The 26,824-nt window shown below is 39.1% G+C and overlaps 1 protein-coding gene across 1 annotated transcript; it reads left to right on the forward strand.

The window, feature by feature from the left end:
• Positions 1-7,219: 7,219 nt before the first annotated feature.
• On the forward strand, positions 7,220-26,303 carry LOC307049483 (aldo-keto reductase family 1 member C15-like; the record flags this gene model as incomplete). The annotated part of the gene is made up of 9 exons (XM_079699059.1): positions 7,220-7,306; positions 8,971-9,138; positions 11,201-11,317; positions 12,008-12,085; positions 13,076-13,198; positions 18,397-18,506; positions 19,449-19,614; positions 20,204-20,286; positions 26,234-26,303. The coding sequence occupies 9 exons, from the start codon at positions 7,220-7,222 to the stop codon at positions 26,301-26,303; spliced, it is 1,002 nt and encodes a 333-aa protein (XP_079555185.1).
• Positions 26,304-26,824: the final 521 nt, after the last annotated feature.

Here is a 26,824-nt window from a genome sequence, read left to right on the forward strand (position 1 = left end):
TAAGGGATAGACATGAAGATGTAAAATATGACATCAAAAACACAAAATGTCAGGACGAAGGGGGTAAAATGTAGATCTTTTAGAATGTGTTGAGCTTAAATGATATCAGTATAAAGCAAGTAGATATACGTATAGGTTGACATATATAAACTTCATGGTAAGCATACATCAAAAACCTACAGTAGAGGGCTTCCCTGGTGGCACAGTGGTTGAGAGTCCGCCTGCTGATGCAGGGGACACAGGATCGTGCCACAATCCAGGAAGATCCCACATGCCGTGGAGTGGCTGGGCCCGTGAGCCATGGCCACTGAGCCTGCGCATCCGGAGCCTGTGCTCCGCAACGGGAGAGGCCACGACAGTGAGAGGCCTGCGTACCGCAAAAAAAAAACCAAACAAAAAAACAAACCCTATAGTAGATACACAAAAATTAAAGAGAAAGTAACCCAAATATAACACAAAGTTATCAAATCAAAAGATAACAGGCTAAAAGAAGAATAAAAAGACAAGAAAAACTACAAAAACAACCAGAAAACAAGTAACAAAATGGCAATAAGTACAGTACTATCAGTCACTTTAAATGTCAAAGGAATCAATCCTCCAATCAAAAGACATAGAGTGGCTGATTGGATAAAGAAATAAGAACAGTATACATGCTGCCTTCAAGAGCCGCACTCCAGAGCTAAAGACATGCACAGAATGAAAGTCAGGGGATGGAAAATATCCTCCATGCAAATGGAGGAAAAACAAAACAAAAACCTGTTCTAGCAATACCCATATCAGACAAAGTAGACTTTAAAACAAAGTCCATAATAAAGAATAAATAAGGGCATTATATAATGATAAAGGCATCAATCGAAGAAGAGTCTATAACATTTGTGAACAAATATGCATTTAATTTTGAAGTACCTACATATATGAAGCAAATATTCACAGACCTAAATAGAGAAATTGACAGGAATACAATAATAGTAGGGGACTTTAACACTCCACTTACATCGAAGGTTAGATTATCCAGACAGAATATCAATAAGGAAAAACTGGACTTAAATGATACATTAGACCAGTTGGACTTAACAGATATTTAAAGGACATTCCATCCAAAAACAGCAGGAAACATATTCTTTGCAAGTGCACATGGAACATTCTCCAAGATAGATCACATTCTAGGCCACAAAAGAAGTCTCAGTAAATGTAAGATGATGGAAATTGTATCAAGAGGCTTTTCTGATTGCAACATGAAATTAGAAATCAATTATAGAAAGTAAAATTAAACAAACAGTAAGTGGAGACTAAGAAATATGCTACTGAAAAACCAATGGTCATTGAAGAAATCAAAGAGGAAATAAAAAAATCCCTTGAGACAAATGAAAATTTCCAAAATCACAGCTTAGCATTTTGCTGATATCACTGTACATGTTAAGTTTTATTTGGCTTCTTAACATTCCATTGTATCAGTGTTTCATGATTTCCCTAACTCCTCCCAAATTTAACTTGTTTAGAGGTTTTTCCTTTATGGATAATGTTGAGCAAGATAATAAGTTATATAAAATATTTATCATTTGGGAGGAGTTACACTGTAATAGTTCTTTAAAAGTTATACACTGGGTGAAAGATATAACCCCTCCAACAGTCTGTTTGCATACTGCAAAAACTATCAATAATTAACCTCCACTAAGCACCTTGCCAGCATGTCTTTTTTTGTTACCCTTTTCAGGATTGCACCCTTGTCAGGACTGGATATTCTTATTATAAATCAAAGAAGAAGAAATGAAATAATTTTTTCTGATTGAAAAGGTAAAAAAGCAAATTTTCTTTCATTTTGAAGTTTTATTTCTTTACTAAAGGTTAACATTTTGAAAAACGCTCATTAATCATTCCTTTAAATTGTGTGTGTATGTGTGTGTGTGTGTGGTGTAGTGTAGTGTAAGATAGCTAAGTGTTTCAAACGATGTTTGGTCAAGAAGGGGCTTCATCATTGGAAAAGCAAGAAAGATATTGGTATGTGGAGGTTTCTAGTCCAGCATATGTTTAATAATTGTTCAACATTCTCTTATAATAATTTATAATAATGTAAGTGTATCTGGAATTTAAAATTTACTCCTTAAAAATATGAGTTAAAATTTTGCAAAAAATTAATGATGTCTTTATTATTTTATAACACTTTACTTAAGACCACTCTGATAGAAGTACAACCAAGTTAACTGGCTTCAATTCTCTTCTTGCTCCATGGGTACTGCTTTAACTTTTCTTCTCCTCCAACATATTTCCTAATAGCTGGTCAGTACAGTTGGGGTGTTACCTTCCTGTTATTCATAACCTGTGAGGGCAGAAGAAAAAATCAGTGTCTGCTTAGTCAGAGGAGCAACAGGTAATGGATCCAAATGCCAGTGTTTGGAACTTAATGATGGTCATGTCATTCCTGTATGGAATATCACACCTATGCACCTGAGGAGGTAACAATAGTAGTTTGGGGTTGAGGATACAAAAGAAAATAGACTTAATATGAGTGGAAACCAATGTGGGTTGTCAAGTCATTGAGTTCCTGTGTGACTCTGGGAGGCCCAATTTGTTCTACTAACCAGGCTAGAACCATCCCCTATGAAAGGGGAGAAAGTATTCAGTCTTCACTCCACATCAGGGCCTGATCATACAGTCACCTACCGATTATTCTGGGTTTCCCTCCAGTTTGCATCTCTTTCCCAGCTTGGCAGAAGAGGTGAGACTCAGCTGTCAAGGACACTGTCAGTTGCTTTGCTTAGAGATTGATTATAATGGGAGTGGTTTCTCTGTATATTTCATCAGCTCAAGATTCCTTTCCTCCTTCCAGGAAGACATAACCCAGAGAAACAGTTGATGTAAAAGGTCCTGAAGATGAGGTGCTGGGAAAATGATAGGAGAGAATTGCTGGGCATCTATGGGGTAGCCTGCTGAGTGCCAGGTGAGAAATACTCCACCTGTGTTTTGCCTTGTACTGTTGTTACTGCTTGGAAACTTATCTTGAATAGAAAATATATTATCATTTGTAGGAATAAGCCACAATCTTATAGGGCAAGGTCTCAGTTCTTGGTCCTCGTTACTGTATTTTGATTGAAACATAATTTAAGTGCTTGGACATAAGAGAGGCTAGTGGACAAGTCTCTAGACTGGAAGTCAGAAAGTTTGCTGTCCATCTTGTCTTTAGAGTATGTAGTTGTATGACAAAAGACTCGTCCTTAAACTTTGAGTCTCACTTTTCTCCTCTGGAAATACAGAAATATTCAGAGACTCTTTACAAAAGAAGATATTCAGATGGCAAATATGCATATAAAAATTTGCCCAACGTCATTTGTCATTTGGAATAGGAAACTAAAAAAAAAAAAGATTCTCCTACACACCTATTACAATGACCAAATTCAAAACAGTGACAGCACCAAATGCCGACAAGGATGTGGAGCAACAGGACCTTTCATTCATTGCTGCTAGGAATGCAAAATGGTACCACTACTTTGGAGGAAAGTTTGGGGTTTCTTACAATACTAAACATACTCTTACTATGTGATCCAGCCACTGTATTTTTGGGTATTTACCTAAATAAGTTGAAAGCTTATATCCACAAAAAACCTTGCACATGGATGATTATACTAGCTTTTAATAATTGCCAAGTTATATATAGAGGTTCTTTGGGTATGGATACATAATTTTATCCATCAGTAGAATATTATTCAGTGATAAGAAATAAACTATCAAGACATAAAAAGACACAGAGGAAACTTAAATGCATATTGCTATGTGAAAAAAGAGTGACTTAAAAGGCTACATACTCTATGCTTCCAACCGTATGACATTCTGGAAAATGCAAAACATAGAGACAGTAAAAAGATCAATGTTGCCAGGGGTTTGGAGGAAGAGAGAAAGGGAAGGATGGATAGTGGAGCATGTAGGGTTTTTAGGGTGGTGAAACTATTCTGTATTATGTATACAGTAATGGTGGATACATGTCAATACACATTTTTCAGCATGCATAGAGCTGTTGTACAACAAAAAGTGTGAACCGTAATGTAATCTATGCGCCCTAGTTAATAGTAATGTATCAATATTGGCTCATCCGTTGTAACAAATGTCCCACAGTAATGCAAAATGCTAATAACAGGGCAAAGTTGGGGGCGGGGGAGGGGGTATGAGAACTTGCGGTACTTTGTATACAATTTCCCTGTCACTCTAAAACTACTCTAAAAATAGTCTCTTATTAAAAATAAACAATGTATTGTCCAATTTTTATTCTTTCTAACAGTTTATTACCTTTAATTTAAAAAAAAACTTTTTTGAGAGTCTAAGAGTCAGATTTTGTGATTATCTCATGACAACACCGTTAAAGGATTTGATACACCTGTAGTCAAATTGTCAGTGTTTCTAATAGTTCTCAGGTCTATGGAGGTGAACTGGAATGGGAAATAGGCCATTCTTTGGTCATCATCTACATCTTAGCAAAGTAGGTTAGGTTTCCAGGCTTATTCACATGAGACTGTGTGGAGTAGTTTTGGAGAAACTCATTTTCAAAGGGGCATTTTCCTCCTAAGGAAAGTGGAATCAGACCTCAAGGAACTTTCCATTTCTGTGAATTGACTTGCTTATCTCTGCTCTTTTGTGGCAGCTCTCTTTGTCCAGACATTTCCTGCCTGCACAGCATTTAGAGATGTCAAAATTCTTTCATAACCTGCACAGCAAAGTAACTATTTCATTCCATGCTGACTTGCAGTACCACAAAGATAAAGAACAGATATTCCCTGGGCCTATAGGAAGTTTCAAGATAAAGCCTAAGATGGCATGGCTTATGAATGGCACCCATGCCCAAGGCAGACTGAAAGAATAGTTTTGTGCTTGTAGAACTGAGCCAACTGGGACAAAATTCCTAGTTCGGTGATAATTTCTGAAAAAGAAGTAGAAAAACAATCCCATTTAAAATAGCACCAAAAAGAATAAAATAATACTTAAAAATAAGCTTAACTAAGGAGGTGAACATTTTGTATACTGAAAATTACAAAATGATGAAAGAAATTGAAGACACAAATAAATGGAGAGATATCCTATGTTCATGGATTGGAAGAATTGGTATTGTTAAAATGTTTATACTACCCAAACCAATCTATAGATTCAATGCAATCCCTTTCAAAATATCAAAAAAAAAGGAATTTTTTACACAAATAGGAATAAACAATTCAAAAATTCGTATGATGCCTCAAGACCCCAACTACCCAAATCAATCTTGAAAAAGAACATAGCTAGAGACATCACACTTCCTGATTTCAAATATATTACAAAGGTATAGTAATCAAAATAGTATAGACTGTGAAATGGAACAGAGGGACCAGAAATAAATACGCACATATACGATCCAAAGATCTTTGGCAAAGGTGCCAAGAATACACAATGTGGAAGAGACAACCTCTTCAACAAATGGTGCTTGGAAAACTGGATATCCATATCCAAAAGAATAAAATTAGACCCTTGTCTTACATCACACACAAAAATAAAATCAGACTGGATTAAAGACTTAAATATAAGACCTGAAACTTTAAAACACCTAAAGAAAACATAGGAAAAACTTTATTGACATTGGTCTTAGAAATCATTTCTTGTACAAGACACAAAAAGTACAGGCAACAAAACCCAAAATAAACAAGTAAAACGACATCAAACTAAAAATCTTCTGCACAGAAAAGAAAACTATCAAGAGTGAAAAGGCATCATTCAGAATGGGAGAAAGTATTTGCAAATCATATATTTGATTAAAAAATTAATCTCCAAAATACATAAGGAACTCCTACAACTCAATAGTAAAAAATACCAAAACTAATAATCCAATTTAAAAATTGGGCAAAGGACTTCAATAGACATTTCTCCAAAGAAGACATACAAACGGCCAATAGGTATATAAAAAAATGGTCAGCATCACTAGTCATCAGGAAAATGCAAACTGAAACTATGAGACATGACTTCATACCTGTCAGAATGGCTATTATAAAAAAAAACCCAAAAAACAACCTGACAGATAATAAGTGTTGGAGAGGATGTGGAGAAATTGGAAAGCTTGTACACTGTTAGTGGGAATGCAAAAAAATGCAACTACTTTGAATAACTGTTCCTCAAAAAACTGAAAATAGATCTACCATATGATTCAACAATCTCACTTCTGTGTACTATTCCAATAGAATTGAAATCAGGATCTTGTAGAGATATTAGTTCTCCTACGTTCATTGTAGAACTGTTCACACTGCATAAGATGGCTATAATAAAAAAAAAGATAATAACCAGTGTTGGGAGGTTGTGGAGAAGTTGGAACCTTCATAAATTGCTGTTAGGAATGTAAATGGTGCAGCCAATTTGGAAGACATTTGGCAGTTCCTCGGAATGTTAAATATGGATTTGCTATATGACCCAGCAATTCCACTCTTAGATATATACCCAACAGAATTAAAAGTGCAAGTCTACACAAAAACTTGTATATGAATGTTTATAAAAGAACTACTCATAATAGCCAAAAGGTAGAAAAAGCAAAATGTTTATCAACTGATGAATATATAAATAAAATGTGGCATATCCATACAGTGGGGTGTTATTTAGCCATAAAATGGACTGAAGTACTGATACATGTTTCAACATGGACAAGCCTTGAAAACATTATGCTAAGTGAAAGAAGGCAGTCAGAAAATGCCACATATTGTATGAGAGCATTAATATCAGATGTCTAGAATAGGCAAATCTATATAGACAGAAAGCAATTGCCAGGAGTTGAAGGGAAGCAGGTGTGGGGACTTGTTTCTAATGATTGTGGGTTTCTTTGGGGATAATGAAAATGTTCTAAAGTTGTGTAGTGGTAACAACTCTATGAATATACTAAAAACCACTGAATTGTATACTTAAAAGGGGGTGATTTTTTAAAGCTTTTTATTTTACATTGGAGTATAGTTGATTAACAATGTTGTGTTAGTTTTAGGTGTCCAGCAAAGCGATTCAGTTATACATATACATGTATCTATTCTTTTTCAAATTCTTTTCCCATCTAAGTTGTTACATAATATTGAGCAGAGTTCCTTAAAGGGGGGGATGTTATGATATGTGAATTTTATCTCATTAAAGCTGTTAAAAAATAACAATTGTATTGAATACTATTTTCTTCCCTCTGCAGATTTCTCTAATAAAGAGGAAAATCAGTGTTTGTTTAGCCAGAGAGTGAGAGAAGATGAGTCAAATGAGACTTTTTTCTTTAAAGATGAATGATGGATGCTTCATGCCTATGCTGGGCTTGGGCACTTCTGCCCCTCCTCAGGTAATCAGAATGGTATTGGAGATGGAGGAGTAGCAGACTTGGGTCCTGATCAGAACCAGTCGCTGTGTGAATTTGGGAAATTCAGATGGACCACACTTTCTTAATGTGTAGTATGCTTCTCTCCAGGTTAGGTTATTTTGTGCATTGTCAGTGCTTTTCAAATTTTAATAGGCATGAAAATACCTGAGGATCTTGTTTAAAATGCAGACTTTGGGGTTCTGCCCACAAAGGTTCTAATTCATTCGATCTGGGACAAGGCTCAAAAATCCACATTTCTAACCAGCTGGCAAGGGATTCTGATGCCATAGCAAGAGATACGGAAGTTCTTCATCTTTCAGCAATTCAGGGGTGGGTCCATCTTTTCCCTTTATTCTCATTTGCTGTCCAGTTGTAGCCATTCCACAGTAGATTAGAATCAGTGAAACCCAGTTGTCTTGATTACCATGTATCAGAGATGTTGCTGCAAATTTCTTGTGATGAAGTTTCTCTGTAATTTCTAATGTCCAAGTTGTCCCCATCCACCTCCAATCGTAGAGCATCCAGAGAAATCTCAGGGGCAAAAGGACCTGGAGAAAGAGAGACAAGATTCATCTTAGAGGGAGTTTTGGTGGTCTGAGGTGAAAATAGTCTCTTACAGGTCAGGCTGTGAATACTGTGCTGTGGGGAGAGGCATGTGACACTTGGAAGTTCTCTCTGTTTGGAAGACTGAACTTCATGCTTGATTCCCAGCAGGAGAGCCACATGGAGTGTGATGTTGAGGTCTGTAGCAAGGACACTAGCACGAACTGTTGCTTTTACTTTACTTGGCTCTTTCATCTGTGGACAGTCAGTTCATCCCCATGGGACTGGTCAATTCATCAGGAGTTGCAAATTAAAAAAATATACCCAAAAGACCTTTTAATTACTGAGTGAAGTAGAGGGGATAATGGAGCTGTGAAAATGATAGGTAACTTCAGAAGTCCAGCCTGGTGGTCCAGCAGAACAGTAGGCAGCTAAGAAGAATAACAAAATTGTGAAGGAGAATATTAGCTAAGGATTAATTTAGTAACCATAGAAGGAATTAGTTATAAGATATTTTTAAGTGAAAAAAAGAGGGTTTTTTTTGTTTTTGTTTTTTACATTTTAGTTCTTCCTCAAATGTTGTTTGAAGTGTTTCTCCAAGTTTACAAAGGTAAATCACAAATTTATTCTCTCCGAAGTTACATCTTCATCGCATTGATCATTTTTTTGCACTGGATTTCTGGGTTGAAACCAGTTTAATGATCTCTTACAGAGTGAATTAATTTAGAAAGGTAAATCTATATATTGTGTAAATCTATACATGTATATAGTGTAAGTCCAGAAATAGAGAGTTCATGATGTGATGTGCTGGGACCAGCTCATGAGCTCAAAGATTCAACTGTAAGAGTATTCCCAGCATCGGTTGCATGAAATTAGCAATGGTGGGAATAGTTCCACCATAGAAACTGGCTAATACTACAAATCAGGACTCCTTCAGAGTCAGTTGTTAAATATTTACTGCCGATCATAGGTCAACATTAAGCTTTGTCACCACTAGCTCTTAACCCTTAGAAAAACAATGGGTTCTGCTGACTAGCTCTGCTTATGGAATTGGTCATCTGTTCCTGAATTAAGTAGGTCTTTATCTTTTCATGCTCTTCTAGGTTGCTAAGAGTGAGGTAGAAAAGGCCATCAAGAGAGCAATCGACATAGGCTACCGCCATATTGATTCAGCTTATATGTACCAAAATGAAGAAGAAATTGGGAGGGCCATCCAGATGAAGATTGCAGATGGCACTGTGAAGAGGGGTGACTTATTCTACACTACAAAGGTGTTGTGTATAGTTGCATATGTATCTGTGGAAGCTCACTCTTAGCTGAATCATTTCTTGGCATATTTCTTTTGTCATTGGTTTAATTCTCATTCACTCTCAGACCTTGAAATATGAGAAGGCTGGTTTGGAACAGCTGGATAGGAATGTGTGTTCTGTGGTCAGACTTCCTATATTTGAATCCAGGTTCTGCCACTTACTTACCTTGGACAAACTACTTAAAGTCTGTCCCTTAGTTTCCCAAGCTGTAAATGAAGATAACAATATTTGCCTCACAGGATTTTTATGAGTATTACTTCAAAAAATACATGTAAATCTTTAAAAATATTTAATGTATTTTAAATGTTCAAAAATACTAGCTGTTATTATTACCATATGTTTTCAAACTCAGGGATGGATTTGGCTTTTCCAACTCTGTTATACTCAAGTTTTGATGAAGTGACAATCTTTCTTAGCTATAGTGTGAGGTAAAGCAATTTAGTCAGAAAGTGTAGGCTTTTGGAAACTACAATCAAATTTTAGTTTTTTAATATTCTATATATTTGACTTTGTGAAATTTCTTAGCCAAAAAAAGTCTTTTAACCTCTTTAAGTCTTAGTCTTTATATCTCAATCTATTGCGCTGTCAATAGACATTTATTTCTCTTTCCTATGAGGTAGGAAAAATAATATAATACCACGGAACCGATATGAGGATAACATTCATGTTTATAAAAGTATTTCTAATGCATTTTTAAAACTTTCAAGCCATTTTTACTAATATAATTTAGATCCACTGATATCACATCTGAAACAAATAAAAGAACTTAGTATTTAAGTTGGATTGGAAATGGAACACAAGAGGAATTTTCCCCATCGTGTTCATTGAACTGACTACTGCTAGAAAAAAAGCATTTGAATTTGAGGTAAAGTAGCCCAAGAGGAGGGAGTTGGTGTCCATGATAGTGAACCCTATACTGGTCTATGAATGGATATTTCTTCCTTCTAGCTCCAGAATGTGAATCTCTCCACACGACTGTGTTTAGATGAGGTATTGCTAGAGCACTACCCTCTTAACTCTCAGCTTTAATCTTCTTTACATAGGATCCGTTTGTTTCCTTACCTTTAGTAATCTTGATGGATTTTCCTTAGATTATTACTTCTTAAAATGAAGTAACTAAAATGCCCTCCCCCCCAAAATTCCTAAAGGGCCTAGCTGTCTTTGGCAAACCTAACAATTGAATGCAGCCAAGATAGAATTTCCTGAATCACAATCACTTGATGTGCTTGTTTAAAATGCAGTTTCCCAGGGACCTCCCTGGTGGTCAGGTGATTAAGACTTCCCCTTCCAATGCAGGGGTTGTGGGTTCAATCCCTGGTCAGGGAGCTAAGATCCCACATGCCTTGGGGCCAAAAAATCAAAACATAAAACAGAAGCAGGGCTTCCCTGGTGGCGCAGTGGTTGAGAGTCCGCCTGCCGATGCAGGGGACGTGCGTTCGTGCCCCGGTCTGGGAAGATCCCACATGCCGCGGAGCGGCTGGGCCCGTAAGCCATGGCCGCTGAGCCTGCGCGTCCGGAGCCTGTGCTCCGCAACGGGAGATGCCACAACAGTGAGAGGCCCACGTACAGCAACAAAAAAAAAAAAAAAAAAAAAAAAAAAAAAAAACAGAAGCAATATTGTAACAAAATTGATAAAGACTTTAAATATGGTCCACATCAAAAATTCTTTAAAAAATGAAAAATAAAATGCAGTTTCCCAGCCCAGTCTCCAGATATTATAATTTATGATGTTTGAGGGAGAACCCAGGGATATATTTTGCACAAACAAACCAAATAATTCTTTTTTGTATTTTCAGTTTTGAGAGCATCTGTGTAAGACCATATTTTAACTTTCTACCATGTTTTCTTAATTCAATGTGAAAATAAGCTATGATGATAAAGAATCCTGAGCTTCACAGGATGACTTGTCACTTCCCAACGACCACGAGCGGGTTTTTGGTTGTTGTTGTTTATTTGCCATTGTATTAATCTCTCCTAAATATTCTTAAATAATCCCACTCCGCTTCTCTTTCCACCACTGCAGTTGTGGAGCACCTTTTTCCGTCCAGAATTGGTCCAAACTTGCTTGGAAAGCTCACTGAGGAAACTTCAACTGAGCTATGTGGATCTTTATCTTACTCATTTCCCAATAGCTATGAAGGTTAGCGAAGTTATTTTACTTTGGTTATCAACATCATTAGTAGCTAAATAAAAAGAGGATATAGTTCGTGAAAATGACAAGAATCATATATAATACTTTAATATTCTCTTTTTTTCTTTTTTCTGCAACTATCACTATCCCAGTTCACTATTCCAGCCCCAGACTGGTGGGTTTACTGTTTTCAATGTATTTGCCTTGATCTTGTGGACAACTATCTATATTTTCAAGTCCCTGTACTCTTGAATTTCAACCGCATGCCCACTGGTGTCTGGGGAATGTGCCAGTGTGGAGACCTGTGAAGGCACAGAAAATTTAATGAGGATGAGACTCAGCCCTTGAGATGGTGACAAGTCCCTCTCTCAAAAGACCACCTCCAGGTGGAAAGCAGGGATGGAAGAGCCTTATCCCACAAGGATCTGGGACAAAGGAGCCCATTCAGCTATGGCACCACTCTGGGCTCTCACTAGGATGGGGTCTTGGGTATCTCAAGTTGTCCTTGACACAAACAGTATTTATTAAACCTTTAGGGGTTAAAAACATTTCTAGGAAGTGTACTTTCTCAATGTACTACCATTCCTTTCAAGAATAAGGACAGATGGTCCCATTAGCCTCAAGGTCTAAAGGCTCCAAACATATTGGCTGAGGCCAGACATAGCTTGATCCAATCTCTTTTTCTTTCCTATGTTCCAGCCTGGGGAGGACTTTTTCCCAAAGGACACACATGGAAACATCATTTTTGACACAGTGGATCTCTGTACCACATGGGAGGTGAGTGCAGCTCCAAAGAGGCCATGTCTCTGCACCTTGGGGCGGAGAGGACAGAAAAGGAATTGAGGAGAGGAGGATGTAGTCCAATTCTGCCCCCTGTGTAGACTTGGGCAAGTCCCTGGATGTCCCTCTGCCTCAGTTTCACATTTCTTCTATTTAGTAATTCAATAAGTGGTTATTGAGTGCTTATGATTACTGAGTACTTCTAAGTACTCAAGCTACATCCATGAACAAAATCAAGGTCTCTGACCCCACAGAGTGGTAGGCGCTACTGGTGGGGGGGAAGGATGCAGTGGTATAAGAAAGAGTAAGGGAACTGAGTGTGCCAGGCTGGGTTTGGGGCACAGATAGGCAATTAAAAACAGATGGATAGGGCAGGCCTCTTTGAGAAGGTGGCATTTGACCAAAGACTTGCAGGAAATGAGGAAATTGATTAAATGGATAACGAAATTGATTAATTGACTAATGGATTAAGTAGATTAAGTGGGTATCTGGAGGAAGAGTGATGCAGGCATAAAGAAAATCAAGGCAAAGATTTTAAGGTAGGAGAGAGCTTACCATGTTGAAAAACCAGCAAAGGGGCATGTGTGGCTGGAACAGAGTGAATTTGGTGGACAATAATAGGAAATGAGGTCAAAGAGAAAACAGGGAGCTGGTGGTCTGGGAGATGGCATGGCCACTTCCTGTTTCCCAGGCTGCACCTGACTCAACCTCCATTCTCCTGACGCTTGTTCTGATATTGTTCTATCATATTATTTTAGGTGCTAGCTAAAGATCGCACGGGATCTCTTAGCCCTGCCTTGGCTGCTTGCATTCTTACTCTGTCTCCTTACCCATTTCAAAAACTATTTTATTTCTCATTCTCCTCCTATTGGCCAATTCTTGTCTTATTTACTGACATCTGCATCACGTATTGTCTCTCATCCACAGCATGCTACCATTTGTTATGCTTCTCTAGCCAGTTACTCCTCACCACCTCTTCCTCCCCAGGCCCTGGAGAAGTGTAAGGACGCAGGACTGGCCAAGTCCATTGGGGTGTCCAACTTTAACTGTAAGCAGCTGGAGATGATCCTGAACAAGCCAGGGCTCAAGTACAAGCCCGTCTGCAACCAGGTGAGCCCCACCAATTGGCCCCCCAACCTCTTATCCCTCCCCATCAGCTTACTCTTTCCTCACTTCAACAAAGTCACCAATGGCGCTCCCCTCTCATGTACTGTACCTTTGGACACTAGCTGCTGATGTTACTATTGTAACTGTTTTGGCACTTTTTAGCAATTGAGTCGTTTTAAACTAAGGTATGTAGTTTTTAGACATATGCTATTGCACACTTAATAGACCACAGTGTAGTGTAAACATCACTTTTTATGTTTACTGGGAAACTGAAAAATATGTGGCTCCTTTATTGCAATATTTGCTTTATTGTGATGGCTTGGAACTGAACCTGCAATATCTCCAAGGTTTGCCTGAACAGGTAGCAAATAAGCATATGAAAAATTGTTAAACATCACATATCATTAGAGATTTGCAAATTAAGACAAAAGTGAGATACAATAGTTCCCTCTAATCTGCGGGATAAGACACCTCCCCCCCTACCACCACCACAGTGGATGACCCAAACCATACCATGGATATTACTGAACACTATATAGACTATGTTTTTTCCTATACGTACATGCCTATGATAAAGTTTAATTTTAATTAAGCACAGTAATGGGACTTCCCTGGAAGTCCAGTGGTTGACTCTGTGCTTCCAATGCAGGGGGTGCAGGTTCCATCCCTGGTCAGGGAACTAAGATCTCACATGCCATGTGGTATGGCCAATATATATATATACAATTAAGCACAGTAAGAGAATATTTGATTTGTTAATTATGGTGTATCACAGTGATTGATTTGCATATATTGAAGAATCCTTGAATCCTTGGGATAAATCCCACTTGATCATAGTGTATGAACTTTTTAATGTATTGTTGGATTCCGTTTGTTAGAATTTTGCTGAGGATTTTCGCATTTATGTTCGTCAGTGATATTGGTCTGTAATTTTCTTCTTTTGTGATATCTTTGTCTGGTTTTGGTATTAGGGCGATTGTGGCCTCATAGAACTAGTCTGGGAGTGTTCTTTCCTCTGCAGTTTTTTGGAAGAGTTTGAGAAGGATAGGTGTTAGCTCTCCTCTAAATGTTTGATATAATTCTCCTGTGAAGCCATCTGGTCCTGGACTTTTGTTTGCTGGAAGATTTCTAATTACAGTTTCAATTTCGTTACTTGTGATTGGTCTGTTTATATTTTCTAATTCTTCTTGGTTCAGTCTTGGAAATTTGTACAAACCATATGGTCATCTCAGTAGATGCAGAAAAAGCTTTTGACAAAATTCAACACTGATTTATGATAAAAACTCTCCAGAAAGTGGGCATAGAGGGAACCTACCTCAACATAATAAAGGCCATATGCAACAAACCCACAGCAAACATTATTCTCAATGGTGGAAAACCTGAAAGCATTTCCTCTAAGATCAGGAACAAGTCAAGGATGTCCATTCTTGCCACTATTATTCAACATAGTTTTGGAAGTCCTAGCCAAGGCAATCAGAGAAGAAAAAGAAATAAAAGGAATACAAATTGGAAAAGAAGAAGTAAAACTGTCACTGTTTGCAGATGACAATATACTGTACAGAAAAAATCCTAAAGATGCTACCAGAAAATTACTACAGCTAATCAATGAATTTGGTAAAGTAGTAGGATACAAAATTAATGCACAGAAATCTCTTACATTCCTATACATTAACAATGAAAGATTAGAAAGAGAAATTAAGGAAACAATCCCATTTACCATCACAACAAAAAGAATAAAATACCTAGGAATAAACTTACCTAAGGGGCAGAAGACCTGAACTCAGAAAAGTACAAAACACTGATGAAAGAAATCAAAGATGACACAAACAGATGGAGAGATATACAATGTTCTTGGAACACTGGAAGAATCAATAATGTGAAAATGACTACATTATCCAAAGCAATCTACAGATTCAATGCAATCCCTATCAGATTACCAATGGTGTTATTCACAGAATTAGAACAAAAAATTTTACAATTTGTATGGAAATACAGAAGACCCTGAATAGCCAAAGCAATATTGAGAAAGAAAAATGGAGCTGGAGGAATCAGGCTCCCTGGCTTCAGACTATACTACAAAGCTACAGTAATCAAGACAGTATGGTACTGGCACAAAAACAGAAATATAGATCAATGGAACAGGATAGAAAGCACAGAGATAAACTCACACACCTATGGTCACTTAATCTATGACAAAGGAGGCAAGAGTATACAATGGAGAAAAGACAGTCTCTTCAATAAGTGGTGCTCGAAAAACTGGACAGCTACATGTAAAAGAAGGAAATCAGAACACTCCCTAACACCATACACAAAAAATAAACTCAAAATGGTTTAAAGACCTAAATGTAAGATCAGACACTATGAAACTCTTAGAGGAAAACATAGGGAAAATACTGTTTGATATAAATCACAGCAAGATCTTTTTTGATCCACTTCCTAGAGTAATGAAAATAAAAGCAAAGATAAACAAATGGCATCTAGTGAAACTTAAAAGCTTTTACACAGCAAAGGAAACCATAAACAAGACGAAAAGACATCCCTCAGAATGGGAGAAAATATTTGCAAACAAAGCAACTGACAAAGGATTAATCTCCAAAATATACAAACAGCTCATGCAGCTCAATATCAAAAAAACAAACAACCCAATCAAAAAATGGGCAGGAAAAAAAAAAGGGCTGGAGACCTAAATAGACATTTCTCCAGAGAAGACATACAGATGGCCAAGAGGCACGTGAAAAATGTTCAACATCACTAATTATTAGAGAAATGCAAATCAAAGCTACAATGAGGTATCATCTCACACCCGTCAGAATGGCCATCCTCAAAAAATCTACAAACAATAAATGCTAGAGAGGGTGTGGAGAAAAGGGAACCCTCTTGCACTGTTGGTGGGAATGTAAATTGATACAGCCACTATGGAGAACAGTATGGAGGTTTCTTAAAATACTAAAAATAGAACTACCATATGACTAGTAATCCCACTACTGGGCATATACCCTGATAAAACCATAATTCAAAAAGACACATGCACCCCAATTTTCATTGCAGCACTATTTACAATAGACAGGACATGGAAACAACCTAAATGTCCATCGACAGATGAATGAATAAAGAAGATGTGGTACGTATATACAATGGAATATTACTCAGTCATAAAAAGGAACACAACTGGGTCATTTGTAGAGATGTGGATGGACCTAGAGTCTGTCATACAGAGTGAAGTAAGTCAGAAAAAGAAAAACAAACATTGTATGTTAATGCAAATATGTGGAATCTAGAAAAATGGTACAGATGAACCTATTTGCAGGGCAAGAATAGAGACACAGATGTAGAGAACAGACATGTGGACATGTGGGGTGGGGAAGGGGATGGTGGGATGAACTGGGAGATTAGGATTGACATAGATACACTACCATGTGTAAAATAGGTAGCTAGTGGGAACCTGCTGTATAGTACAGGGAGCTCAGCTCAGTGCTCTGTGATGACCTAGATAGGTGGGATGGGGGGCGGGGAGGTCCAAGAGGGAGGAGATATATGTATACATATAGCTGATTCACTTTGTTGTACAGTAGAAACTAACACAACATTGTAAAGCAACTATACTCCAATAAAAAGAGAGAGAGAGAGAGAGAGAGAGAGAGAAAGAATATTTGAATTGCCAGCATCACTAATTTTGTGTTTTGGGGACATTACTAAGTAAAATAAGGGTCACTTGAACACCAGCACTGCGACACCACAACAGATGATCTGATGGGTACTAAGTGACCAACAGGCTGGTAGCATATAGAGTGTGGGTACATTGAACAAAGGCATGATTCCTGTCTTGCGTGGGATGGGGCAGGACAGCACAAGACTTCATCACACCATTTAGAACAGTGTGAAATGTAAAACTTATGAATTGTTTATTTCTGGAATTTTCCATTTAATATTTTCAGACCATGGTTGACTGTGGGTAGCTGAGACCACAGAGAGAAAAACCACAGATGGGGTGGGGCCACCCTCCTGCCATGCACCTGTTAAAAGTACCCAAATCCAGAACACTGACAACACCAAATGCTGGTGAGGAGGAGGAGCAACAGGGACTCTCATTCATGGCTGATGGGAGTGCAACATGGTGCAGCCACTTTGCAAGACAGTTTGGCAGTTTCTTGCAAAACTAAACATACTCTTACCATATGATCCAGCATTGTAGTCCTTGGTATTTACCCTAAGGAGCTGAAAACACACAAACCTGAACACAGAGTTTTATAGCAGTTTTATTCATAAGTGCCAAAACTTGGAAGCAACCAAGATGTCCCTCCATCCCTCCAGAGGTGAAAGGATAAACAAACTCTGGGACAGCCTTACAATGTAATATTATTTAGCAATTTAAAAGTGAGCTATCAAACGAGAAAAAGACATGGAGGAAACCTAAAGGCATATTGTTAAGTGAAAGAAGCCAATCTGAAAATTCTGCCTACTGTATGATTCCACCTCTATGACATTCTGGAAAAGGCCCAACTATGGAGACAGTAAAATGATCAGTGCTTGCCAGGGGTACAAAGGAACAGAAGGGTGGATGAATGGGTGGTACACAGGGGAAATCTTAGGACAGTATAATTATTATTCTGTTGGATATTGTAATGAAAGATACAGATCATCCATTTGTCAAAACCCATAGAATTTACATCACAAAGAATGCACCTTAATGTAAACTATGGGCTTTACTTAATAATAATCTGCCAATATTGACTCATCAATTTTAATAAATGTACCATACTAATGTAAGAGGCTAATAATAGGGGAAATTGTCGAGGGAATGAAGGGAAATATGGAAACTGTATTTTTTGTTCGATTTTTTCTGTAAACCCAAATGTGTTCTAAAAAAAAAAAAAAGAAAGAAAGAGAGAAAGAGAAAGGAAGGAAGAGAAGGAAGAGAAGGGAAGAAAGAAAGAAAGAAAAGATCAGTGGTTGCAAAGGGCTCATGGGGAGGGGAGGAGGGATGAACAGGTAAAGCACAAGACATTTTTAGGCAGTAAAACTATTGTGTTTGGTGCACCATGGGTACAGCTGTGGATGACGGTCACTTGCTGGCCCACGTTGCTGGTATTTCTAAGTATTTCTGATACTGTGAATCTGTATTCACTGTATGTTCCTTGTAAATTTGGTGCTGGCAATCCTGCTGGTCCTACACTCCAATACTTCTGCTTGGCAATTTACAGGTGGAATGTCACCCTTACCTCAACCAGAGCAAACTGCTGGAGTTCTGCAAGTCCAAGGACATTCTCCTTGTTGCATATGCTACCTTGGGGTCTGACTTAAGGAAGAAATGGTAATGATCTCTATAAAGGTATTCCAACCCTAGATGCTGTGCCTTCTGGAGACATCTCTCAACGTCTGGGGGAAATTAAGTATAGTCAAGAGGAATCATCCATCTTTGCAAACCCTTTACCTAGCCTACATTGTGAGGACTCAATAAAACATTATTGAATAATAAAGTAATTATTACTGATTAAAATGTTCATCCAATTCAAAAGCTGTGGCTTTAAAGAGTGACAAGGGGGGTTCCCTGGTGGCGCAGTGGTTGAAAGTCCGCCTGCCGATGCAGGGGACACGGGTTCGTGCCCCGGTCTGGGAAGATCCCATATGCCGCGGAGCGGCTGGGCCCGTGAGCCATGGCCGCTGAGCCTGCGCATCCGGAGCCTATGCTCCGCAACGGGCGAGGCCACAATAGTAAGAGGCCCGCGTACCGCAAAAAAAAAAAAAAAAAAAAAAGTGACAAGGTAATTCCAAGCCATGATTCTGACACTTAGCAGTTGAGGGATATGAGACAAGTTACAACTTCTGTAAGTTTTAGTTTCTTTATCTCTTCAAGAGGAATATAGATGTGTACCTTTTAACACTTGAGGACAAAATGGAGATAATTAGTTGAGAGCATTTTTTGAAATAGCAAATTCTTATAAAATTCTTGATTATTTGTTATGATGGTGGTCATTGGGTCTTACTGTGGACAACAATTTTGTCTTCTTGACTTATTCAATCTTTTACGAAGTTTCTCAGAAATGTTTAAAAGATTAAAAAAATACCCAATTTTCCCTTTCTTTCCCTTGTCCTTCTTCTTTGGATTTACCAAAAGAAGCCAAAGAAATATTGAGACAGCCAGAAGGTAATGAGGAAGATTCTAGAGGATCAACCACCCCTAGCCTGAATGAACTATCCCCAAGTAGAACGGATACACAACCTCAGACACATAGCACCTCTGCCTCCCTCCCAGGGTGAAAAAGGACAATCCAGTTCTCCTGCAGGATCCAGTACTCAACACCATTGCTGAAAAGCACAGGCGAACTCCAGCCCAGGTCACCCTGCGCTATCAGCTGCAGAGAGGGGTGGCTGCTCTGGCCAAAAGCTTCAATGAGAAGAGGCTCAAGGAGAACTTCCAGGTACCTGGTAGGGTTTGGGGCAGCAGGGGGTTGACAGAAGCACATCGTTTTCCCTGGGATGGGTTATTTGGGAGGCTCCCAATGTGTATTTGGGCAAAGCTTATCTCCCTGTATATTCTATGCGTGTATGTGCTATATTTAACTGTCCTGTCCTCCATTTCCTACAAGGGAGGAGGCATGGTGGTTGTAAAGAACAGTCGACAGAGCGTCAGGTTTGAGTCTCAGTCCTGGTTTTCACTCAACAGCATGGCCCTGAGTAAATCATCCCTTGATTTCCTCAGCTGAAAAAATGAAAGAGTTAGCTGAAGTGAGACCTGGGCTCAAAAATCTCAAGGATTCCTTGGCTACCAACACAGCTATTCAATACAAGTCTCTGAGGGTGACCTGAGTTGCTAATCCCAACTCTTTGAATGGACAAATGCCCATGACTTTTGTCAGGGGATGAACCCCAAGTTCATAACAACTGTCTCATGAAACCTACATAAGTTCCTACATAAATTTGTGTGTGTGTATCTGCATGTGGGGGGCATGTAGGGGCTGCAGTAATTGCCTCCAGGAAATTGAATTGATCTTCTCACATTTCTGATAGGCTTTTGAATTCCAGTTGACCCCAGAGGATATGCAAAGTCTAGATGGCCTAAACAGAAACATGCGCTATTTTGAAGAAGATTCGTAAGTACCCTGTTCCATTGTAGATGCTGGGGGAGCAGGGTGATGAAGGAATTCCGTTTATTCTAACCCACAAAGGGCAGGGTCTTCTCTTGCCTCTTCTTTTAGGGAAGTGGATGGAAAACATTTTTCCTTCAAGCCTTCATACCCCTGTTACTCCATGCCCCTCTGTCCTTCCTCTGCTTAAATTCCAGGATCAATCAATACGATGACATCCTTTGCACATATTTTCAAGTCTCCTCTCTCTTCTTTGTCTTACTCATTGGTCTAAAACCTGGTTACATCCTGCTCTCTGTCTCTCTACTTCATCAGATTTCCCCTCCCCATGAGATTACTCCTAGAGGCATTGGAACATTCCCTCATCTTCAAAAAAGCTCTCTCTCAAACTGACTTCATCTGCAGCTCACCCCACCATCACCGTTTCTCCTTTTACAGCAAAACTTCTTGAAGAAGTCCATGCTTTCTTCCTCTCCTGTCTCTCTCCCCGTTCTCTTCTGAACCCACACAAACCAGGCATTTGCCCTCCTCTCTGCAAAATCTCCTCTTGTCAAGGTCAGCCATGACCTCCTCTTTGCTTAACCCCGCAGTGATTCTCATCCATCTTATTTTACCTAGTGGGTCACTCCTCCTAGAAACACTTTCTCAGCTTTGCTTTCTTCACTGCAGATCTGGTTTCCCCTTATCCCCCATGCCATTCCTTCTCCTGGTCTTTGCAGGTGTCTCCTCATCAACCTGACCTCTTAACTTTGGAGTGACCTAAGGCTCAATCCTTGGACGTCTTCTCTTTTCTATACACATCCTCATCCTTGGTACTCCATCTAGTCCCGTGCTCTAAACACTGGGTAAATATACGCTCCCCCAGGTTATATCCAGCCCAGACTTAGGCCCTGGACCAAGACTTGTATATCCATTTGCTCTACCCCACTCAAACGTATCAAGTCTACACTTGAGCTCATGATGGTACCTGCAGCCACCCCACTCCCCCAAACCCCACATACCTCACGTGCTTGTATCAGAATCTTCCTGATCAACTAACTGGCTGCTATTTGCTCTCTCTGCTTCTGTACTTCGTCTCTGCCCGTACTCACCAGAGTGAATGAGGTAAAAATGTAGGTCTGTATATGTTAATCCCAAACTCCTAATATCCCTCCCCCAACACCTTTGCCCTTTGGTAACCGTAAGTTTGTTTTCTATGTCTGTGAGTCTGTTTCTGTTTTGTAAATAAGTTCATTTGTATCATTCTTTTTAGATTCCACATATAAGTGATATCATATGATATTTATCTTTCTCTGTCTGACTTATTTGACATATACACGCTACTACATATAAAATATATAGTACAGGGAACTCTATTCAATATTCTGTAATAACCTATATGGGAAAAGAATGGATATATGTATATGTATAACTAATTCACTTTGCTGCGCACCTGAAACTAACACAACATTGTAAATAAACTATATTACAATATAAAATAAAAATTAAACTAAATAAAGAAAATAAAAACACTACTATTTTCTGAACCCCCCCCCCCCACAAAAAACAGACCAAAAAAATAGTAGGTCTGATGGGGAAATCCTCTTCTCGGTATCTGGTGGCCTGCCTTCTCACTCGGAGTAAAGGCCAGAGTCCTCACAAAACCTACAAAGTCCAGCAGGACATGGTCTCCCCACGCCTCTGCCTCCAAGTCCTGCTGTTCTGCCCCTTCTGGCTCCAGTGCAGCCCAGTGGCCTCCTTGCTGTCCCCCACATGCGTCAGGCCCATCTTGGGGCCTTTGCACTGTCTGTTCCCTCTGCCCAGAATGCTCTTCCTCCAAATATCTGGATGGTCACTCCTTCACCACTGTCAGTCTTAACTCAGATGGCACCTCTATGACACCTTCTCTGTCACTTTATCTAAAAACGCAGCCCTGTATAGCCCTTCTTTCCCCTCCATCCTGCTCCCTTTTTCTCTTGGCCCATCTCCCTAATTAACATACCGTGTGGTTTGCTAACCTTTTCTGTTTACTTTGTTTACCACAGAATGTTAGATTCGTAGGGGAGGATTTTTTAAAAACTGCCCTCTCTCTGAGTAATTAGAAAATGTTTGTTGAATGAAGAATATAAGAAAATGATAGACAGGGAAAAGTAAGGGACAGTGAAGAAGCAGGTAGTAATTTTTAACAATTAATATCAGTCATTTGAATCAACAATTATCCAGTGGTTTAGCACTGCCTGCCTTGAAAATGATTACAGTAAGTCCCCTACATACAAATGAGTCCCCTCCCGAGAGCGCATTCGTTAAGTCCAACAAGGTTAGCCTAGGTACCCAATTAACACAATCGGCTATATAGTACTGCACTGTAATAGGTTTATAATACTTTTCACACAAACATACATAACAAATAAACACAAAAAATATAGAAAACATTTTTAGTCTTACAGTACAGTACCTTGAAAAGTACAGTAGTACAGTACAACACCTGGCATCCAGGGGCTGGCATCGAGTGAATGGGCAAGAAGAGTTACTGCCTGCAGGAGGGAGAGGAGATGGGAGATGTTACAGCTGAAGGATCGTCAGCAGTAGGAGACGGCGGGCAAGCTATAATTTCACTCACGCCTGATGTTGATGGAACGCACGTTCACAACTTTGATAGTTTGCAACTTGAAGGTTCGCATATAGGGGACTTACTGTACTTTATATATACAAAGACAGTTCACTTCCTTTGCTAAAAATGGAAACCCCTGTTGAAGTGGCTTATATTATAATCACTCTATCTCTACATCTAATATATAACTTTTCACCCAGCAAAGTCATAGGTAAATTATTTCTGAGTGCTTGAAAGAAATTGAACAACAGTGATATTCTTGTCACCTTCCTCATCATCACCTTGAAATATTTGTTAACTTTAGGTATTAAACCAGATTGGCACTGTTTTAAAAGAGGAAGAACTTATTTCTGCCCTCTTGGGAGTTTATAATATCAACGCAAAGAGTTTATCTCCTTAAGTTGTAGAATAATATACCTAAAAAATGGAATATATTGGTTTATTTTTGTGTGTGTGCCCAAGTGCATGTAAGCATATTTATTTTCTACAGTGTGTTCATTACACTGTAATACAATTGTATATGGTTGTTATAAAACTCGTTGGGTTTGTACTTGTCCAAAAAAGAAAACTACATTAATTCTCATGCTTAAGCCAGTTTAAAAGAAACCTCTCTTTACCCAGCCCAGAAACAGTTACTTGACTAAGACTCTCCCTTTATCTTTTAGACTGTCTCATCATCCAAATTATCCATTTCATGATGAATATTAACAGCAGTGTCTGTGGTTGCTCCAGAGTTCTTGGTTTTGGGTTGATGATTGGAGGACATCTCAAGGATGAGAACTTACCTGCTTCATTCCATGTCACTTAGCCTGATCAGTCACGATATGGCTGGAGTCCCTGGAACAGGAAATAAAAATCTCTAAACCCAGTCTTTTTCCCCCAAAGTAAATAAAGATACATTTCAAACAATCCAACCTACTGCTGCTTTGGCTTTTTTGGTTTATCTGTTTTGTTTTGTTTTGTTTCCCTGTGTAACTGAGGTTGAAATGCTGTCATCTCTGGAAGTGATCATAGGAGATATGGATCCCCCAGAAAAAGCTAACCATAGTATATTTTCCAAATTTTCGAAGTCTGGCTTTTCACCTGTCTGTAGTTCTTGTGTGTTTTTTCCCCTTTTGTTCTGTGAATTTGCCGCACTATATAATTTTATAAGACCTTTTAAAGGGATCTAAAACTTAATGAATACACAATACCCCAAATGTCCAGATTTCAATTAAAAATTACTCATTATACCTAAAACAAGGAAGGCATAAAACTGAATTAAAAAAGACAAGCTACAGATACCCACACCAAGATGACTGAGATATTAGGATTATCTGACCAAGATTTTAAAGCAGCCATCATGAAAATGTTTCAACAAGCCATTACAAACATACTGGGGACAAATGAAAAAGTAAAAAGTTTCAACATGGAAATAGAGTGTCCTAGCAAAGAAATAGAAGACATAAAGAAAAACCAAATGGTAACTTTAGAACTGAAAAATACAATAATAAAAATGGAAAACTCAGTGGATAACCTCAGTAGATTTGAAGGAACAGAGGAAATAATCAGTGTGCTGGAAGATAAAGCGATTATCAATTACCCAGTGGGAACAAGAGAGAGAAAGTAGGTTTTTTAAAAAAATAGGAACAGGGCCTTGGGGACCTGTGGAATAATAACAAAAGATCTAACATGCATGTGATCGGAGTGGGGAAAATAGGGAGATGTTTGTCAAAGGGTACCAAATTTCAGTTATGAGATGAGTAAGTTCTGAGGTTCTCATGTACAGAATGCTGACTGTAGTTAATAATACTGTAGTGTATAATTGAATTTGCTTAGAGAATAGATCTTAAGGGTTCCCACCAAAAGAAAAACAAAAAAAGGAATCTGACAGTTGATGGATGTGTTAATTACCTTGATTGCATGTAGGGATAATTTCACCATATATATGCATATCAGATCATCACTATCTATAATTTTAATTGTCAATTATACAACATTAAAGCTGGGGAAAAAAAAAGAAAGGGTGATGAATCTCATCCAATGTCCTTTCGTGGAATTGACAATGAGGATAGTACTTTTAGTTTATAACTATTCTAATTTAAAAAGTTGATTTTTATATTTATGGCACTAGTATCTACTACTTACTCTGTTAGAGTAAATCTTAAGCCTTCTCACCACACACCAAAAAGGGAGCTATGTGATGTGATGGGAGTTAACTGGATTGTGGGAATCATTTCACAATGTGCACGTGTGTCAGATCATCACGCTGCACACTTAAAACACATAATTTATTTGTCAATTACGCCTCAAGAAAGCTGGAAAATTAAAGGAGGGAGTGGGGCAGAAGAGAGGGGGGAACAGTTAGAAAAGCGATGCCCATGGTGATGGAGGAGTTCTGTGTCCTATCTGTGGCCACGATTCATGAAACACATAGGTGAAACAATTGCACAAAACTAAATGCACGCCCAGCACAAATTTGGGAAAATCTGAATAAGCTCAGTGGGTTGTACCATTGTCGATATTCTGGTCGTGACATGGGCTGTCATCTTGCAAGATGGTAACGTTGTGGGCAGCTGAGCAGAGGGGACACGAGATTTCTCTGTATTATTTCTTTCAATCGCATGTGAATTTACAGTTCTCACAAAATAAAAGTTTACTGTAAAAAGAGCAACTAGAAAACTGTCACCAGCTCCACACCTGCTCCTCCCTTTTGGATTCCTTTCTTTTTTCTTTTTTTTTTTTTTTGCAGTACGTGGGCCTCTCACTGTTGTGGCCTCTCCCGTTGCGAAGCACAGGCTCCAGACGTGCAGGCTCAGAGGCCACGGCTCATGGGCCCAGCCGCTCTGCGGCATGTGGGATCTTCCCAGACCGGGGCATGAACCCGTGTCCCCTGCATTGGCAGGCGGACTCTCAACCACTGCGCCACCAGGGAAGCCCTCTGTTTTATTTTGTTGGCTCTTAATTACTCATAAATAGAATTCTACTCTGCAATTTGTTGAGTGATCTGAGACCTTTTACTTTTCTACCACCTAGGCAGCCAACTGCAGGGACCCCTAGAAAATGAGGCAGTTCCCCAGGCAGGGTAAGAGGGTCTGACCTGAGTACCTGCTTCTGGGACCAATAATCTTACTAAGACTTTCTGTGCCTCAGTTTCACCACCTGTACAATGGAGTGTTAACAACAGTACCCACCTCACAGGCTTGTGAGGATTAAATGAGAAAGTAAGTGTAAAACTGTGCCTGGTACATCATTAAAATCATACTATTAGCTGACAGTAAGTGCAAGACAGCTACTATCGTTATTTTAAGTATTATTCTCTGAACGTTGGATTCCAAACATACATAAGTCATTTCTGAATCATTCTCTCGTTTCGCTTTCTAGGCATCTTCTGTTCTCTGTTACTGTGATTGATGCACAGATGCTACATCCTTTACTGAAACTAATACAATGACTTAAAGTAGAGCTGCACTAGGAATGAAGCAGTTTTTGTTGTTTAGTCTAAAAAGATGACCGACAGCTCAGCTTACACCATGAGATTCTCAGAAAAGGTGCTCTCATGGGAGACGCCCAAGCAGCGATCATCCAGCCTAATGTAGGAGGAATCGTTTCCAGGATGTCTGTACTCCCGGGGCCACCTGTATACCTGAGTCCTTGGTCAGGAAGTGTCATCTGGGTCTGGGACAGGTGTGCAGGGATGCCCTGGCCAGTGGCTAACATGAGACTGAGGCTGGGAAGCTGCTGAGTGGGGCTTAAGTAGGGGGGTGAGATGCAATCAAGTGAAGAGAGTGGAGCTGGGTGGAGACACGATCTCCCGCCGTAATCGAGTGGACCTGCTGCAGGAGAACGTGTGGAAGAGCAGCAGTCATCTACCCGGACAGAACAGGGCCAAGGGGGTCACTGGGCACTGGGAAGTGATACCAGTAGCAGCTTTGAGCCGCAGTGTCTCCTCTGTCTGATACCTGCTTTCACCGA

Source organism: Hyperoodon ampullatus (genome assembly GCF_949752795.1).
Source record: "Hyperoodon ampullatus genome assembly, chromosome: 3".
Classification (NCBI taxonomy): Eukaryota; Metazoa; Chordata; class Mammalia; order Artiodactyla; family Ziphiidae; genus Hyperoodon; species Hyperoodon ampullatus.